Below are 18,758 nucleotides of genomic sequence, written 5' to 3'. Positions count from 1 at the left end.
GGGAGTAGACTTTAAGTTATCTTATCTTTAAAATTTTATATGACGAATAAAATATGCATTTAAAATACAATATAAACGAATTAATAGATAGTAAAGGGCTAAATATAAGATCTCTGCAAAAACTAATCATAATAGATGTTAGTACTTTGTTACCAATTCATAGTAGATAAGAATATTTGGCCAAGTTGCACAAGCAAATTGGTAACAAAAGAATAAAGTTATGGAAGAATAATAAAAATTTAAGAATAATACACTTAAAATTATAATAAAAATTTTAAATTTTTATTGTAATCAACAACAGCAAATATCTAATTGCTAATAAAACTAAATTTTTTGTCTTAGTAATATATTGTGATTTTAGAAAAAGTTTATGAATCTTGTCTTAATACAGTATCAATTTTTACTATCTATAACTATCATTGCTGTTTGAAAAAAGAAAAAAGAAAAAAGAAAAAAAATTGTAGATATAAAGCCTGATTCCTGTTCAAATCTACCTAAAAACAAATCCTGAATGTGTTAAAATGGATTCCTAACTTACTAAATAAATGACATTATTGATGTCATAGTTGTTGTCTTAAAAGGATAAATAAAAATACAAAATACAAAATACAAAAAAAAAAAAAAAACAAAAACAAAAACAAACAAACAAACAAACAAACAAACAAAAACTATGATTTCATCCTCATTAGAATTTTTTAACAAAATCTACATATTGTTACAAGCATTTGATCTTGTGTATTTTGAATTTGAAAGATACATAATACACAGATAATCAAATAATTAATAAAATCGACTCATTGTATTTGCAATTCATCTTTCAAAAGAGCTAAATTAACAACAGATGAATTCAGAAGCTACATAGATTTTTTTTTTTTTTTTTTTTTTTTTTTTTTCATTTGATTCTTTATTGATTTTCATACTGCAACAGAAAAAAAAATCCATATCTAAACACAAAGGGATCAGTGTCTAAATTTTAAAATCTACATAAATAAATAAATAAATAAATAATCCTGATACTAATGTTATAACATTTATGTAAAAAAAGAAACTTTTATTAATGTTATTATTATTTCATTTTTTATTTCATTTTTTTGAAAGTATTGGGGGTCAAGCAAGTTATGCTAGAAAGGGGGGGGGGGATTCTGCTTCTATAAGACAGACAAGGAAACTGTGCTACTACTACTGTTTACTGCAATAGTGCAATGAATGGTATGGACCCTATAACCACTCACCCACCTACCCATCCACCCACCCATCTACTCACCCACCTTGGAGGGAGGGAGGGGATCTTATTTATAGAGTAGTAAGTAAGTATCCTCCCTTTGGGATCTCACCCCAAGTAGACAGTGAGTGAGTGTCTACTTACTTGCACACACACAGACATGCAACACTATACAATACACACTCCCCTCCTTCTACTTCTCATTCATTCCTGAAACACCCCAACTCATACACACACACCCACTGGCTCTGGGACCGAAACCCTAATAAGGACCCGATGTGCCTTTATTTCCTTTTGGGTATATAACTTATATGTCTGCCGTAGTTGGTCCGTCGTGTCAAGCAGAGAATGCCTCCTCGCCGTTAAGCATTCCTCGTCAGGCAGGCACAGGTACTGACTGACCATTCTTTTGCGCCAGGAGAGGGAGGGAGGGGGGGAGTAGGATGGGGTCTGATTTGACTGTGTTCCAATGGAGTTGTTCCAAGTGTCCTGGAGAGACCTGTTCAATGAAAAATGACTTCGCCACTTTCGAGCTATAACTTATACTCTTTTGGAAACTGTCAACGGTGAGGTGTCCTCGCACAAGTTCAAGCTGATCTCTCAACACGAAGACCAGATCCTGGTTCACAGGGGGGGGGGGGTGTCAGTGCACTCCAATTGCCAACCCCATACGAAGAAGAAGACCAAGCAGAATAAGAAGAGCCTCGCAAAGCTCAATTGGAATATACACACACACAAGCGTAAGACGCAACAGGACTAAAATGTGCATCGAGAGCATCGAGTGGATTTTCCAAGTGAATAGCAACGGCTCCAGGCCTTTTCTACACACACACACATACAACACACAAGCTTGAATCTAACTTGTTTATTCTTAGAAAATCTCACAGCTGTTGCGGCTCCCCCACTGTGAAATGCCACTCAGCGAGAACCTTCTTCGTAGTATCACGTAACCACGTTCCAGCGTCCATAACTCCCCCCGAATGTGAAACAGGAAGAAATAGGCCAAAGGAGGAAAGAAAAACGTTACAATTCTCGGTGAAGCAAAGCAAAGCAAGGGTTAATTAATTAATCAATCAATTAATTAGACCCCATAAGCATGCTTTGTAGTAGCCCGGATTGAATATTTCCTTGTACGGGCAGAGAAACCCGGGGGGGGGGGCCCCGATTAGCTGCCCGGGCGGGTGCTGCGCTGGCCGGGTGCTGCCGTCGGAATCCATGCCTGCCCAACATGTGCCACTGAGCTACACGCCAAAAATGGGGGGGGGGCCGAGATTGCCCAGTTAGTATTAGAGGCCCGGCCCGTGCCTGCCCCCTGTGAAGCGTGAAAGCTCACCCTCCTCCTCCATCGCCCCGCTCCCCCGTCTCTTCTCTCCCACTCTCTTCCTGCCTCTATTGTTTTTTCCGTCTCCTCTTGTGTCTGCGTTTCCTTTACATTGCATAGTGTGTTGCCGTTCTGCGCTTGGTTTGTGCTCGGGGGACGGTGCGCGATACTGCTATTTCGGACTGTCGTGGACGAGTGTGCTAGGCCAAGATGAGTACGGAGAAGGAGCGCGAGAGCTATGTGTACATGGCCAAGCTCGCCGAGCAGGCGGAGCGTTACGATGGTGTGTGTGTGTGCTCGATATGTTAACATGTTTTTCTTCTTTCCATTAGCTTGGTTTTTGTGGAGTTTTTCGGGAGTTATTTGTTTATTTATTATTATTAGTATTATTACTTTTGAGATCTGTGATGTTTCGATTTTGGATTCGAGTGGTGGCGGGAGGCGGATCATGGATGTCGGGAGCACTGTCGTTTTTTAGATGCGTAGATGTGGTCTGTGGGAATGTGAATGGGAGTCTTGGTTTGAATGGATGTTTGGAGCGCTGTCGTTGTGGTTGGGAAGAGTTACGTTGTGTTTTTGGGATGTATCTGGTTTATTCATCGAGGCGATTGTGTTGGTGTGGTGAGTTGTTTCCTTCTTCGCGAGGGTTTTTCTGAAACGATCATTTATGTGTTGGTTGGAGTCACGAAGGAAGGTGAATGCTTGAGTGTTTGGATTTGGAAGTTTTGTTTTATGTGCGCATTGTCCTTTCTGAAGTGGAAAGGATGCTTCGTGCGAAGGTGGATTTCCTTCTATTCATTCTTAATGATTCAGCGATGTTACATACCATGCGTCTTAGTCTTGCAGGCCGTTCTGTGAGATCTGATTTGGGGTGCTGAACGTTTCGTATCTCGCAGGAATTTAAAGTTTGGTTTTGTTTCGGCGAAATCTTAAGATATGTTTATTAGTTCCGTGAACGCATGTACTTCTGTCGGATTAAGTCCAACTTAGTTTCACGATGTCTGTCTGGCGATCTGGTTCAGATCTTAGAGATTCTTCGTTCCACTTCATCATTAAAACCAATCATAGGAAACATTCAGGGTCATGTCGTAGGGTATTTAAGTCAGTATATCTGCATTTGGCTTGTTTGTTTTGTGATTCGTAATTTGAACTGCAGAGATGGTGGAATCGATGAAGAAGGTTGCCAAGCTTGATGTGGAGCTGACAGTAGAGGAGCGAAATCTCTTGTCCGTGGGTTATAAGAATGTCATCGGAGCCCGGAGGGCGTCATGGCGGATCATGTCATCCATCGAACAGAAGGAGGAGAGCAAAGGTAACGAACAGAATGTTAAACGCATCAAGGACTACAGACACAAGGTGGAGGAGGAGCTGTCGAAGATCTGCAATGATATCCTGTCTATCATCGACGGACACCTGATTCCGTCGTCCAGCACGGGAGAGTCCACTGTGTTCTACTATAAAATGTATGGCTTCTCCTGGGTACTCATGAATATGACGAGGATCTAAGTTGCGTGGGTGGCTGCACCGCTCTCTGATCTTGCTGAAAGACAAGTATATGTTCGGATTGGTTAGGTTGTTTGCTGTATGACTGATTCGAATATGAACGCCTATGGATTTGGTACCCGGGGCTTGACCAAAGTTTTCTGGAGCGCGAGAAGGATAATCTGCGGATCGCATCCGCAGTTAGCTCTGACTTTTTGAGACGTGACCTGAAATCTGTTTTGATATATGCGTGATGGGTGGGGTGATAGGAAGGGAGATTACTATCGGTACCTGGCGGAGTTCAAGACCGGGAATGAGAGGAAAGAGGCCGCTGACCAATCTTTGAAGGCATACCAGGTATGTTCAAAGATGAGTCTCAGATTGCGCTGATAATACAACCTTCAGTGGTCATTTCTGGAAATGCTGTGATAATTTTCATAGAGTAACTGACAGTGACAATCGTGTTTACTACGGCCCAGTGGGTCATTCGTCTTGAGTGGTTGTCTTGGCCTGGTAATGACATACAGAAAGTCGTATGTGCACGTGTGCAGGCTGCATCCAGCACTGCAGTGACGGACCTGGCACCGACGCATCCTATCCGACTGGGATTAGCTTTGAACTTCTCGGTCTTTTATTATGAAATTTTGAACTCTCCTGAGAGGTATGAATTTTGGTCAGTAGAGACTTAGCTGTTGGTTGGTTTTACGGCGTGTTTTTTTTTTCAGGGATTGAATATATTGGAGCTTGTGACTGAATGCCATTGACTGTGGCAGGGCATGCCATTTGGCGAAACAAGCATTTGACGAGGCGATTGCTGAGTTGGATACGTTAAGTGAGGAGTCGTACAAGGACAGCACATTGATCATGCAGCTACTTAGAGATAATCTGACCCTGTGGACATCTGACCTTCAGGACGAGGGAGGTGACGACCAGGGAAAGGGAGATGATATGAGGCCCGAGGAGGCTGAGGTATGAAATGTCAGATTGTATTGGTGGATTATGTTCCTGAAAGTTAGGTTAATATCGACGTGGAGCACACAAGTTCTTGTTTCATTCCCCTCTCCCTTTCTACAATGCGAATCTATTAGGACTGTTGGTAGTGATGCTATGCTGGTATTATTTGGATGCAGTGATGACGATTAGGTCTTTTATGTGGAGACGAATTTGCAAATCACTTCACTCAATTGGTGGTGGGCCGGGGCAAGAAGATGTGCAGTTGCGTGCCAGCAATTGTTTATGACGTGTCTTGCCTGCTTTGTTCTGCGTAGAGACGAGCTGTCCATAGTGTTTTTCGCTAGGATGCCAAATGCCAAGATGCAATATTAAAATGAAGGATGCCTTCCAAACAACTATGTTCGGTAATGCTTGATGAGGTTGGCTGCAGGATATGCTTGTGTCCTGGCTGAACGGTTCCCCATTAATTTATGGTTTTATGCACGGGGATTTGTCGTTTCCGTCTCTTTATGATGATTTTTACTCCGTGTATGTGACTGTTTTTATTTTTTGTTTTGGTGTTCTTTTCTTTGTTTATCAGTTTGCCTACTTTTTTTACTACTAGTTCTCCAATGAATCGTCTGACCTACTCTTTCGCATCGTAATTCTACGATCTATTTTTCCGGTAGTATTACAATGTAGAGAAAATTCAGTCTACTGAACAGGATTTTGCAATTGTTGAGACTTAGATTGTTCGACGTAACAACGAATGTGTATCTTCCCATGTGCCCTGGATTTTTGCGTGCAATAACTCGCTTGGCACTTGTCACAATTTCATGTACGAATTTTTAATGCCTATTCAGAGGCATGCCGGATGAGGGAACTGAAAACTTTGATTTATAGTTAGGGTATATGTGAAACTGTATGCAAAGATCCGTGATTTCGATATATTATGTCACTTGTCATAAGTTTCGGCTCTACGAAGGGACTCTCTATGCTCAAGTTGCTTTCGTTGATTGTTATAAAATGTGGGAACTGTTAGGGTACACTTCTTTCTAATTCGCGAACAGTTTAAACACTGTCAATAATTGCTGTAAATCAAAGATACAATATGCTTGAACAAATTTTACTAACTAATTAACCGGCGTGGCCCTGCTGCCCGACTGCATTGATGGATGCTAAGGATCATTGGGCTATTTAGGCCGAGATATCGACGTTGGGTCCCGAGTGTCACTTGGAAAAGCTTTCTTTTCAGTGATTGGATAAGAAATTGTCTTGTGGTTGTGGATGCATATTTACTATACCAGAGCAAGAAATCAGAACGGGATATATTTTCTTTAGTGTCTGTATTCAATGTGCTGAATGTAGTGTTGTGTATTTTACCCACCTGATTCAAATATAGAAGGTGAACACGTTAAACTACTATTTTTTGCGATACAATCTTCCTTCTTAATCATTTCTTTCTACATTTGCATCATGGTTTCTGTACAGCCTGTGACAATGAATAAGGTTGATGTTTTTTGCACTTGGTTACCACCATAAAGGACATTGTTTTTTCCGATCATCTTATTTAATTTAGAGATACTACTCAATTATGTTTGAGTCATAAATAAACTCATTTCTGTTCTATTTTCGTTTTTCTTGACAACATCCACTAACAAAGTCAAGGACCTCTCTAGCAAGAATATGGACCTTTCTTTCTTAATGAAACGAGTTAATGTACTCATTTTGAACGTGCGTCATACAAATGCAACACTTGCACATGTTTGCTGAATTATACATGTTTCTTCTTATAAAAGCCAAGTGTGTGCAATGTGAAACGAATTTCTGCCATGGAATAATGGTTTGATGACAAATTTTTGAGATCCTGTTGGAGAACATGCAATAGGATCTTGCCATCTAAAATGACTTTATTCTAACAAAGAGTGAATACCGTTTGGACACATGAGCTACTTTTGTATACACATCAACAATACAACTGTATTCTTTTTATTCAAAAATTGCATTCAATAATTCAATTCTTTTTGTAGATCTTTATCATATTTAAATATTCAATTTTTTCATCAATCGCATTTGGTTTTGACAGATGTGTGCTTCTTTGTATTGAACCACCACATTTCCTTCTTGCATCTGCACTGGTATGTAATAACAGTATAATTAGTAAAATTCGCTATATTTTCAACTTGTAAAATGAATACTATTTCTCTTTTGTTAATCCTTATTTGAATTTTTTTATGAATGTCAACTAAGTTTTATTTTATTTTATTTTTTCATTATGTAGGAAGGATAGTTCAATCATCTTTGTAAGGAACTATATCTATCTATCTGTGTGTGTATATATATATATATATATATATATTTGTATGATATAAATTTTTTTATTTGCATTATATATTTTGAAACTTACGTCATAAAAAAAATGGGTCAATGCAATAAGATCATGTTTTGAGTTATTTTTTTAATATCACTCAAAATTTATTTAGTTTGTATAGAAGAGATTCATATTTTAGTTTTTAAAATGATTACTTAAAAACTTGTTTCATTTGGATGTAAGAGATTATTAGTTTTGTTTAAAAAATCATATTGAACAATTTTGTTCAATAAATCTTAAGAATTGTGAGAGTGATATTTATTCAATGCATCTTTGAATCTTTATTATCCATGTTTGTTAGGAGTTTTTAAATTTTTTTACATTAAGAATATACTAAAGTTTTCACATGTTACTTTTATAGATATGTTATTATATTTTAATATTGCCTTGAGTGTTATAAATTAATCTAATGCATTTTTCTTGATATAAAATACTTCTTTCTAATTAACAATAATAAATTATGTAGAAAATAATATCAAATTTAACAAAACGTATTCTTTCTATCAATTTAAAATATAAAAATTATAATTATCAATATAAAGGCATATATGTGAAATTTTGTTTCATTGATATACTTTTGAGATACTTTTGAGGTTCATTAAACAAGAGGTATCAATCATTTATTTTTTAAAAAACAGTAATAGATATGTATGTTTTTTGTATGGTTGTTGTCTTTGTCTTCAATTATCTTGTCTTTATAATATTTAGAGAATTTAAAGGTTTCTCTAATTCAATCACTTTGGGTGCTTCATTTTTCTTATGTAAATGTATTTTTATCTTATTTCTATCAAATATTTTTTGTTGCAAACCCCTAATCATACTTATTAATTTATTTAATTTATTTTTAAATTTATTTTTATTTGTACTTTTCAATAACATGTAAACAATCACTACTCTTTTTGGATAATATTTATTATAATAAAATTTAACATTGTGGTACATGTAATTTAATTTAATATTTTTATATGCATTATGAGAATTTTTCTATTACTACTCTAAGAAAATTTAGTCTTTGTTTATAGTAAGCTACTTGAAGATAATAATTGCATTCATGTATTTTATTGACAACTTTTTCTTTGCTTAAAAATCATTGTTGAATGTATAAATAACACTATACATATATACCTATTGTTCCTATTTTTTTAATACTAATATCAAATTTATATGTTTTTACTCTATTTTGCCAAAGGATAGTAAATGCAAAGAAATTCTTTATCACAATATGTTTTTCTAAAGAATGTTTAAGTTTCAAAAATATTTATTTTTTAAATTTTTTCTAAATTTGACACCTTATACTTGAATTTTGTCTTTTTATTAGTGTATTTGATCTCTTAATTTATTCAAATTAATAATTATTAGTTCTCATTATCTATACTTGTATGCCTTTTTAAAAAAATGATTAATGAATTAAACACTATGAATCTTTACATAGTAGTAAACTTCTTAAAGTCAATTACATTTAAATATATATTTTCTAAAGTTTTTATATTGTAGATTGCACCAATTTATCAATCCTACTTTCTTTTATTTAAAATAATTTATATACACCAAATGAAAGTCTATGGCAAAAATCTATGTTGCAATTCATGTTTTAGATAACATTTACACTCCTTGTATTAAAATAACTAAGATGATAAATATAAAATAATTTATATTTGGTTAATATTAATAATATTAATAAATAGTAAATTTTAAAAAATACTTTTATACCATTTACCTTTTGACAAATAACAATATATAAATTGACAATTTTATATATGACATATTGCACTCAAATACTTCTCAATACAAGTTCCCAACCCTGCACAAATTCAAACTTCGACCTCTAAAAAATTGTTTCAACGATTATTTCCCATTTTTACACTTTATAACATGTTTAGAACATAAATCTACATGAATTTGACAAATTAAATCTGTAGATAAATTTGACAATCTTCATTGATAAATTTTAAATTCAAGAAATATTGGACATTGTTTATTTATAAAATCTCTCACGTAGACATATTTCACTTGAAGAGGAAAACCTGGGTTACATACACACTTAACTTCATGGAAAAATTTTAACCTTGAGGAAGACAAGACTTAACTGGACACATCCCAAGAGATTATCATAACAACCCTCTCTCAACACATATCACACTCCCACCCAACAAGCCTCAATGGCCTTCCCTTCCTTTCCCTTCCTCGATTTCACCCACTTTTTTATTTTATTTTATTTTATTTTAGTTCCTTTTCCTTTGAAATCCTGTCTTATTTCACCGAAATCAAAGCGAAGCATTGACCAAGGAAAGAAAAAGCCGAGCACCATATCCTCAAAACCCACCTCAGCATCTCATCCACATGGAACACCAGAGCCAGACCTGTAAAGCAAAGCCTCAACAGCAGCACAACTTAACGCACCACACAAAACTCCACCACCAACACATTTTTATCATACGGTGTTTATTTTTAGCTCCGGGGCAAAAAGCTCAACTCACCACCAATTGCAGCATCACATGTACCCTTGGTCCTCCTGTTTTCTTTCTCATCCTCGGGGAGGACTAACTAACCACCTTGTTTGTTAGTAGTATAAGTGAGCCTCAAACCATGGGCGAAACAATACACAAATCAAGGACGCAAGCACACAATCAGAAAGATAGAAAGCAAGAAAGAATGTAAGAGAAACGGAGAAAGTTGTGGTGTTGCAATGAGGAGGAGGAGGAGGGTGATGCTGATGCCCTTACTACTTACCCCGATGACTCTTTCCTCTCTCAACATGTACATTAAAATGTGATTATATATATATATATATATATATATCTATATATTACTACATTATCAAATTTGGTCTTTTAAATTATAGAATTACAATAAAATAAATTAAATAAATTATTACCAGAATACAACTAAAAACCAACTTAAATATACCTCACAACTTCAATTATGTTATCTTTTTCTAATACAGTTGTATATGTGTAGAAGCAATTGCATATGTTTTTAGAAGATACAATAATCACAACATAAAAGATACCACAAAGGTTTTATTTTTCTCTCATTTATTTGTATATATATATATACATATGTTTTTGTTTATTGAAATAACACATGTTATATAGTTTTAGAAATTACATAACCTGCCCGGCCTCCAACCTGCCTGGCCGCCCGTGGTTCCTCTCCGTTCCAGGAAATTCAATCGACGGTTGAGATTGCATCTTTGCGGCAGATGCAATCCGACGGCCCACAATGGCGGAGCCAGTCGATTGAAGAGAGAGGTCTCTGCGACACAATTCTACAAGGTTAAGGCACAAAGAAAAAGGAAAAAGGAAACAAAGAAGAAGCCGAGCAAAGCAGCGGGGCTATGCTATGCTATGCAATGCTGTGCTGTGGTGTGCCGTATTGAGTTGGTGCTGCTGGCATGGTCGGGGAATGAATGAGGCGAGCAGGAGGAATCTTTCTGTTTTGTGGAGCACGGGGAGAGGGAGAGCGAGAGAGAGAGCCAAGGGAGAGGGAAAGGGGAGGAGTGAGTGAGTGAGTGAGTGAGTGAGTGCGTGGCGTTCGGATAATAGTATCTAGTGGTCGTGCCATTTCTGGTCGTTGGTAGAGTGGCATCAGCTTTGTTGGGTCCTGCGGTTCACTCACGATTTCAAAGGGAGAGGCGAGGTCAGGTCAGGGCGAGGTTTATCTGTGGTGGTGCGAGCACGACTTCTCGGGGTGGGGAGCATTATCTGGTGCCTGCTGCTGCTGCGAGGAGAGAGTGAGAGTGAGAATTTGGACCTGGGTGGGGAGGGGGTGTGTGTGTGTGTATAGTGGCTCAGTCACTAACGCGAGGTTGCGTGACCCTGTTCAAGCAACCTCGGAGTGTAGATCCTCGTTTGTGTGCGATAGGGTGTTGGGTTTGCAGACGGGAATCAGTCTGGCGAAATGGGGAGTGTGTTGGGTTCCGCCTAGAGCTGGGTTTTTGTGGAGATTCGGCTGAAATTCTTGGAGCGCAGTAGAAGGGATTGTAATTTTGGCTGTTCAGCTGGGACGCCAGGTGATTGTCGGTTATCAATGGCTCGAATCATGGGGAGAAATTTTGTGTAGTCTTCAGGGGATTTGCGGCGTCAACACTCTCCCGTTCTAGAAACCTGAGTGCAACTGGTTTAGGTGATGTAAAGCAGGGGACGTTGGCATTGGAGTGGGGTGCGGTGCTAGTAGTTCTGTGTCGTGAAATGGCTGCCTCCATGTGCAGTCATGCTATCAAAGCTTTGTCTGTAGACTGTGGATTGCAACGGCGTGCTGTTTGTGGTAATCTGTCGAGACAACGGTATCCGGCTTTGCCACGAATTAAACCGGTTAGTTTGTCTAATTCTTCTCTTGGTCTTTACACTCTTGTTGCCGTTTTGTTTAGTATACCAGATCTACCATCGCATGAGGGGGAGTAGTGCAATGATGTCAGAGAAGTGTAGTTATAGAATTGATATCATTCAACTTTACGAGTATCGATGTACGAAGCGTTTAGCTCTGAAAGCTGCTCGAAATCTTGCTTCACTTCGAAACGTAATTGCAAGTGTAGTCCCGTTGGTTTCGGCGAATGTAATTACTTTGTAAGTATTGAGATTGTTGATTTTGAGCGTCATAATCAGTTCCAATTACAGGCTTCCAGCTGGTCTGTTGCGTTGCTATCGACAATTGCCACTACCTTGGTGTGTAGAGTCCACAATGAACTACTTATTGAACAACCCTCCTGCTATACATTGCTGTGCAGTCTGCTGTGTATTTCACAATTTGAGCCTTTAATTGTTGGTCTCCTGTTGTAGAAAGTCTTGTCGAGTTGAATGTAGAAGCCGAAACCCTGGTGGTCTAACAGAGCAGGCAGAGTAGTTTTCTTGGAGCAGATTGATCGATGATAACCAACTGATTAATTTAGGGGTCGTAAAACGGCCATATATGTGAATTTTGTGTATTTTTACTTGAGCATTTTGAGAAGTTGTGTCGTTTATGACCGTGACTGCCACCCTAAGAATTACTAGCTGTACTCTTTTTCACCCATTTCATTCCAGATAGGAAACAAGTTATTTTTAGTGCATTACTGTAAATTTAAAGACCACTTACATGTTGCTGATTGGTTTTTGAGACTCTGATGATTCACACTAAGCTTCGAATCAAGCGAATTTTATTTGTGTTTGGATTTGTGGCTTTAGAGAACACCTTTGTTCGCAGTTGCAAGCTTTTATAACTGCATGAAAACTTCAGCTCTGATGGAGCTTTCTTGTTTACAATGAGTGTAGCGTCACTCTCTTCCTGGTGGTACACTTTAGCAGAAACTAACTATCAAAATGGCTTCGGGTTTGTTGCTCCTGATTAGAACGCAACTTGAATGTGTTGGAGCAGGGTATTGGGGCTGCTTATCGAGGTGGACGTGGTACACGCTTTCCATGCAACCGCCAGCTGGGTTATCGTTTCATATTGGACCAAGGTAATCTCTCCAATTTTTATATAGTTGTTTGTCTATAGGAAGTGCAATGGAGAATCGTTTCCTCCTTACAGTATTCGTTGTGCATGGAGTTGGCAGAAGTTTCGGGTTCCTTTCAATACCTGACGGCTGTAGTTAATTGAAGAGTAGTTCCATGGCACATATGTGACACTGTTTATACATTGTAAACTTCAAGATTTAGGGGTTTGAAAGATTGAAGGTCCTCTTTCAGGAGAAAACTGGTACATGTATTGTTAGTGTTCTGACTAGTTTGAGCCCATGATAGAGATTTTCTTCGAGTTTGCGTTCACTTTGTTCCATGTTCATAGTGCTTGGTTTGTTTATGGCGGAAGAGATGAAAGATTTTATCCGCGTTGTGAATCATCAGTGAAATTAAGTTGAGGTGTCATTGAACTTGTTTGGCTGTATCAGGGAAATTGAGAAGAGGATTGCGGATCTTGTGTTTGAGTGATTCTTCACAAGAGGAAGCTAGACCATTAGGTTTGTTGACACTGAAATTTCTTTGGGTCTGTAATATTTCAGAAGTGCTGAGACTTGTTTAGGCTTGTTTATTTTTGTCATTCAAACTATACGGTTCTTGTAATTTTGTAATTCATAACAGTAAGTTCAAGTTTCTTTGAAGCTATTTCATGGAGGGCTTTTCTTTTCTCTATACAGTGTCAACGGATGATGAAGTGCGATTGGAGGATACCAATGGACGAGGGCCTGTCAAGACCAGCGTGAAGCAGAACTCAGGAGAAATGAATGGTTCTGGATCTTATGGTCGTGCAGGTTCTCATGAAAGTGTCCCCCCAACTTCTGACGAGGAACCAAATTTAGTGCTTGAGGTTGCACATAACGCAACTGAAGTTATCGCTGAAACGCTTGAGGTGGCAGCTAAGACAGTCTCTACAGTGGGAGAGATTGAATCTTCAATGCCTACTGAGGTTGATGCTGTTGAGGACCAGGATGCAGCTGTTCGAACTGTAGTTTTTTGGGTAAGATAAACAGATCTGATGGCACCTGTTTCATTTGCAGCTTCCTCTGAAATGTCTGACAAGCTAAGATAGATCATTACATTCGTTGCCTGTGGTTACGAGCGGAGTTTCGACCTTATGATATTATATTTCCATATCAATTCAGCGATGAGATAGTAAACAGTAAATTTTGTGAGCGGGTGAGACTTCGAGTTCACGGTTGTCGCTTAGGAGAGCATGCCACGAGAGAACTCTTAATTTTTCGCGTGTTAATCTAGATGTGGTTCTGCTAACATTATATTGCAGTTATTTTGCTCTCATATTGCTTTCGATTCATGAATATCTTGGAATATTCAAGAACCTCTCTAGTTTGTAAGATAAGTGACCTGGCCCTTGACCTAAAGTTTTGAACATGCAGGTTTCTGCTGCAGTCGTATTTGGAACATTTCTCTTCGTCACTCAGGGTAGTAGTAAAGCATCCGAATTTTTTGCAGGGTATAGACCCATCTTTCTGATACTTAATTTTTATTTTTAATTGCAATTTGTAATTAAGGATTGGTCATCAGATCTTCATATTTCTGGTTCAAATCTGCATGTCATTTCTATTACATTTTTTCAACGCAATAACTGTTACAGGCATGCATTGCATGAATCAAATCCTAGATCACCATCTCAAAGTAATTTTCTAAATAGTGTGTGCGCAAGGATTACGAACCTTGTTTGCTAAGATAGAGCAGGCTAGTCAGGTTGTTTTATCTCATTCTTTTTGCTTCCTTATATGTACGCATTGATGCACAGGTACCTTTTGGAGCAGAGTCTTTCAGTTGATAATTTGTTTGTTTTTGTTCTTATATTCAACTATTTCAAAACTCCTGTGAATTACCAGGTTCATCCCCTATCTTCTTTATTTTCTACGATGACTCTCACTTTTTTGTTATCATAGTTGCAATTCAATTTCTTCAAAAGAACTCGTATATACATTCGTGCATGCGCACATTGTGTTTTGTGATCCTAGTTTAGCATCGTTAGTCAAGTTTAAGAATGCTCTCTGCATACACATTTTCGTTGTTTTAAGTTGCAGTATGGTTGTTTGCTGACGGGTATTGTTGATTGTTCATTGACTTCCTCGTTTTAATTTGCTTGACGGTACTTTTTGCTCAGAGCCGAGTTCTTACGTATGGAATAGCTGGAGCTGTTTTCTTCCGGGCTTTTATGATAACACTTGGTGCAGCTACACTGCAGGTACTGAGCCGGTCTTCTGTTTATCATGTCTCACTATCGGGCATCTTAGTCATCAAGTAACTGTACTGAATGCTTGATTGATTATCTATTACCTGCGGTTCTGATATCCAGTCCCTTTTCCTGCTCCTACGAGCACGTTTATAATAAACATGTTAAGAAGGATATTCGGCTTATTGTATTGACTTATCATTATGTTCTCTAATCAAATCTCTTCTTGTGAATAATTCTGTATATCCTAATTTAAGCCATACCCCAATAGGTTTGTATTAGTGAGAAACGATCGAGATTCTCTTCTGCAGATACCTTTATGGAAGTCAGAGATCAAGAAGCTTCAATTAGGAATGCGATGTATTCTGGCTGGAAAATGTAGTCGACCAAATATAGCACCTAATCTGTAATTGTTCTGTTGCAGAGATTTGAAGCCATCAACTTATTTTTTGCCGCCGTTCTCTTATTCTCAGCATATAAGGTCTGTTTGAAAGCTTTCTTGTGATAGGTAGTTTCATCACGACTCGAATGGTATTACCATTTTACAAATGATCACATCGCATGACAGTTAGGTTCAGAGGCAATAAAGTGGATATCATAATATACTTGAGCCCATAATTCCATATGCCATTGTAGACTGAATATCATTGAGTGTGCAGTTATTCGGAGACGAGGATGGTGACGAAGAGGATCTGTCCAACAATTTTATCGTTAATTTCTGCCAAAAACTTATACCTGTAACTTGTATGTTCAGTTCCCTACTACTCGATTAGACCATGCTCAATGTGTTGCTAGCCTACGTTGTCTTCTTTCTTATCGTCAGCTTAAGTTCTTTTATGCTATTTTTCAATGAGCAAGTTGATAGAGATCTGTATTCTCCCTGAATCCTGCTCTAACGTGGTTTCACTTTTCCGCCAGCAACGTATGATGAAAATAACTTTTTTACCATTGAAGACGGTTTTCAAAAGGTGACTCTATATTCCAGCCTCGGTTACGTGGCGCGCAGTTTTTACAAACGATATGAATCTTGGAGTTGTAGCAGTGAGATGCCTTTCTAGCAGTTGCCCTGACTTGTGGATTTCCATGAATTATATTTGCAGGCGACACCCTTGCTTCTCACTCTTGCTGTCGTGGAGCTGAGCGACATTGCCTTTGCTGTAAGTGTTTCACTGTTGTTGTGGTTTCTGTTGCTAAATCTCCTCAAGAACATAAATTACCTGATTACCACATTGTATCAATAAATAATTTAAGCGACAAGACTATTGGTGTTTATTAATACTGTGAATAATTGCTTAGGAAGTTTCCGTTAGGTTTTAACCGAGATTTTCGACAAGGTCCAATACGCATAGTGTGTTAATTCTGATGTTGTGACTTCAAGTGCTTATTGAGCTGAATTTATCCTTGAACAGGTTGATTCTATTCCAGCAGTTTTTGGAGTGACAAGGGATCCCCTAATTGTCTTTTCATCAAATATGTTTGCCATTTTAGGTTTGTTCCTGTTTTTATCTTGAATTCGAGCATTTTTATTTTATTTAACTTGCCTCTTTTGTCACGAGAAAACCTAGCACCGAACAAATAAAGGTTTTGTCTTGGATTCCTCCATTTAATTCCCGCAACATGCTGGTTAGCTGAGGTTTACATGCTGCAGTGATCATTCGTGAGTACATTACAGTGAATTTAATTTTTTTCTTTTTTTCTTTTTTTCTCTCATTGGCTCTATTATGTAAATATTCTAACCTCAGTATTGCGTGGAATACAGGACTCAGGTCATTATACACTTTAATTTCAGGGAGCATGGCCGAGCTGGAGTACTTGCAGCCATGTGTAGGTGCTGTTCTGGGCTTCATCGGATCTAAGATGGTCATTGAATACTTTGGTGAGTCTTTCTCTCATTAAATTGTGTTACTTGTCAAGCCTTTGCATCTAATCTTACAATTACATCTCATACCTTCGATAGACATGAACCTTACGCTAATTTCTTCAGTGTATTTTAAGGCATCCACTTTGTTGCGTAGCATTTCACAATCTGCTTGCAAAGTATTAGAATTAGTTTAAAATTGGGTTGGAACTAACCTGAGTTTTATGAGGAGACGGAAGTACGATGAATTTTTATGACCTATTGATAGTATGTGCACTTAAATTGCAGGTTTTCATATCTCAACTGAGTTGTCTCTTGGAGTTGTAGCAATAACTCTGGGTTTGGGAGTAGGGCTGAGCATTCTAGCACCCAGTAAAGATGAAGAAGAAGATGACGAGACCTAAAGATGTGGGAGTTCAATTCCTTGTTCAAAATACTTTTTGATACAGCTTTAGAGCTGGTACTTGATCTTTTGCAGCCAGATTGTCACTCATTCCTTTTCGAAAACATGAGACCAGCGGATTTCATCAGGTATCCAGAAGTCTCTGGAAAAAGTGTCACACCTTTGGCTTGCGTTGTTCTTAGTGCCAGAAAATTTGCGGTTCGTTGGTACTTTATTGCTGTTCGAGTTATAATAGTAGTCATGAGACATCCAGACTTTGGAGTTCGAGAATGGGAGGCATAACAGGGGATTTGTCAGACCTTTCCAGCTTCAACACTCTTAAGTAGAGGCACTGAAGTCTCCAGGATTACGATCACTTCGGCATCTTGTGAACTGCTAACACTGTTGTATCAACTTGATTGTTGTGATGAACTTCTCATGAGCAGTTGTTCGGGACATTGTTTGGGAGTGTAGGCGAGTGTCGAGAGTCTAATTTGTAATGGGTGTCCTGCACTATTTGTTCACCGATAAGTCCTATCAACTGTACTCTATCAACAATTGCACAATTGCAATGCACCCCATTATTTTTATTCTTTTGCAAAGCTTGCTCAATAGCAGTCGTATTATCTTATTTATTTCTACTCAGAATTACAGCAGCAGGTTTTTATATCTTGTGTCCACTTGCGCTCGTTGATTTATCCAATCAGCTTGAAAGCAATGATCTTCAAACCCATCTAATCCTAAAACAATATCACTGTAAAGGTGCAATTTCAAAACTCGATCACTTGTCCAGGAGGACGTTCAGAGGTAGTTGTTTGTTGTTATTTAATTATTCAATTATATATTTTTACTTGTGTTGAGATAATTTTATACTGCAAAAATCTTTTTCGATCCATAGTGACCTCCTTTACCGAGAACCTGTAGTGAAGATAATGATTGAACAATAATTACAAATTTTTCTTAAAATACCACAGACATACACCTAAGGCTGATTTAATTTTTGAAATAGACCATCTTTTTGACTAGGTTTGAGACATTCATCAAGACATTAGAGGAGTGTGAGTTTGGACCCAAACTTAATCTTGCTATTCAACAAAAATTTATAGCTACACAGAAGCAAATACAGATGAAATAAAAAAAAAAAAAACACAAAAGAAAAGTATTCCAATGCATACTCAAGAGACAGATATGGAAAATACTACTGCATATAACATTCTTCAGTTCAAGTAAGAAATTTTAATTACTCTTTTCCTATTGCCACATTTATTTAGAGTGTACAAAAATACATTAAACTGATACAACAGTATACCCCAAGTTATAAAAGCATTAATTAAAATATGGATTACATATTCTAATGTATTTCTTGGAACTTGCTTTCATGATTAGATCTAAATGGTTACTACGTAAATTATAAAAGTTTAAAAATTCAAGTTGGAATGAAAAACTATTTAAAAAACATTATTAATAGTATATTCTTTAATATAATATTTGTAGATGTCTTTTATATAAATATAAGTTCAACGAAATTCAATTTTATTAGTATATATA

At 37.4% G+C, this 18,758-nt stretch overlaps 2 protein-coding genes across 3 annotated transcripts; both read left to right on the top strand.

The window, feature by feature from the left end:
* The first annotated feature begins 2,558 nt into the window (after positions 1–2,558).
* LOC112289722 (14-3-3 protein 7) lies at positions 2,559–5,468 on the top strand. Of its 2 annotated transcripts, XM_024535211.3 has the most exons (6): positions 2,559–2,826; positions 3,700–4,006; positions 4,295–4,382; positions 4,577–4,686; positions 4,799–4,994; positions 5,156–5,468. In XM_024535211.3, exons 1-6 carry the CDS (start codon positions 2,754–2,756, stop codon positions 5,156–5,158), a joined length of 777 nt encoding a protein of 258 aa, XP_024390979.1. In that variant the 5' UTR covers positions 2,559–2,753; the 3' UTR covers positions 5,159–5,468. The 2 variants fall into 2 exon arrangements, with proteins under 2 accessions (XP_024390979.1, XP_024390978.1); XM_024535210.2 differs by lacking the exon at positions 5,156–5,468 and having other exon boundaries at positions 4,799–5,078.
* Positions 5,469–10,612: 5,144 nt separating this feature from the next.
* LOC112289824 (thylakoid membrane protein TERC, chloroplastic) lies at positions 10,613–17,800 on the top strand. Its single transcript, XM_024535454.3, has 14 exons — positions 10,613–11,642; positions 12,682–12,766; positions 13,196–13,264; positions 13,442–13,761; positions 14,159–14,235; positions 14,539–14,626; positions 14,902–14,982; positions 15,395–15,451; positions 15,630–15,714; positions 15,889–15,938; positions 16,071–16,127; positions 16,380–16,458; positions 16,730–16,846; positions 17,117–17,800. The coding sequence occupies exons 1-14, from the start codon at positions 11,520–11,522 to the stop codon at positions 17,230–17,232; spliced, it is 1,404 nt and encodes a 467-aa protein (XP_024391222.1). The 5' UTR covers positions 10,613–11,519; the 3' UTR covers positions 17,233–17,800.
* Positions 17,801–18,758: the final 958 nt, after the last annotated feature.

Source organism: Physcomitrium patens, chromosome 12 (genome assembly GCF_059467195.1).
Source record: "Physcomitrium patens ecotype Gransden chromosome 12, ASM5946719v1, whole genome shotgun sequence".
Taxonomy (NCBI): Eukaryota; Viridiplantae; Streptophyta; class Bryopsida; order Funariales; family Funariaceae; genus Physcomitrium; species Physcomitrium patens.
This window is presented reverse-complemented; position numbering and strand designations above follow the sequence as displayed.

Bases quoted from the DNA above. Each gene is read 5' to 3' on its own strand.
- LOC112289722 (XM_024535210.2), top strand. From the start codon at position 2,754: ATGAGTACGGAGAAGGAGCGCGAGAGCTATGTGTACATGGCCAAGCTC. The intron at 2,827-3,699 runs GTGTGTGTGTGT...TTTGAACTGCAG, and splicing joins GCAGGCGGAGCGTTACGATG to AGATGGTGGAATCGATGAAG. The intron at 4,007-4,294 runs GTATGGCTTCTC...GTGGGGTGATAG, and splicing joins ACTGTGTTCTACTATAAAAT to GAAGGGAGATTACTATCGGT.
- LOC112289824 (XM_024535454.3), top strand. From the start codon at position 11,520: ATGGCTGCCTCCATGTGCAGTCATGCTATCAAAGCTTTGTCTGTAGAC. The intron at 12,767-13,195 runs GTAATCTCTCCA...TGGCTGTATCAG, and splicing joins TCGTTTCATATTGGACCAAG to GGAAATTGAGAAGAGGATTG. The intron at 14,236-14,538 runs GTATAGACCCAT...ATTGATGCACAG, and splicing joins GCATCCGAATTTTTTGCAGG to GTACCTTTTGGAGCAGAGTC.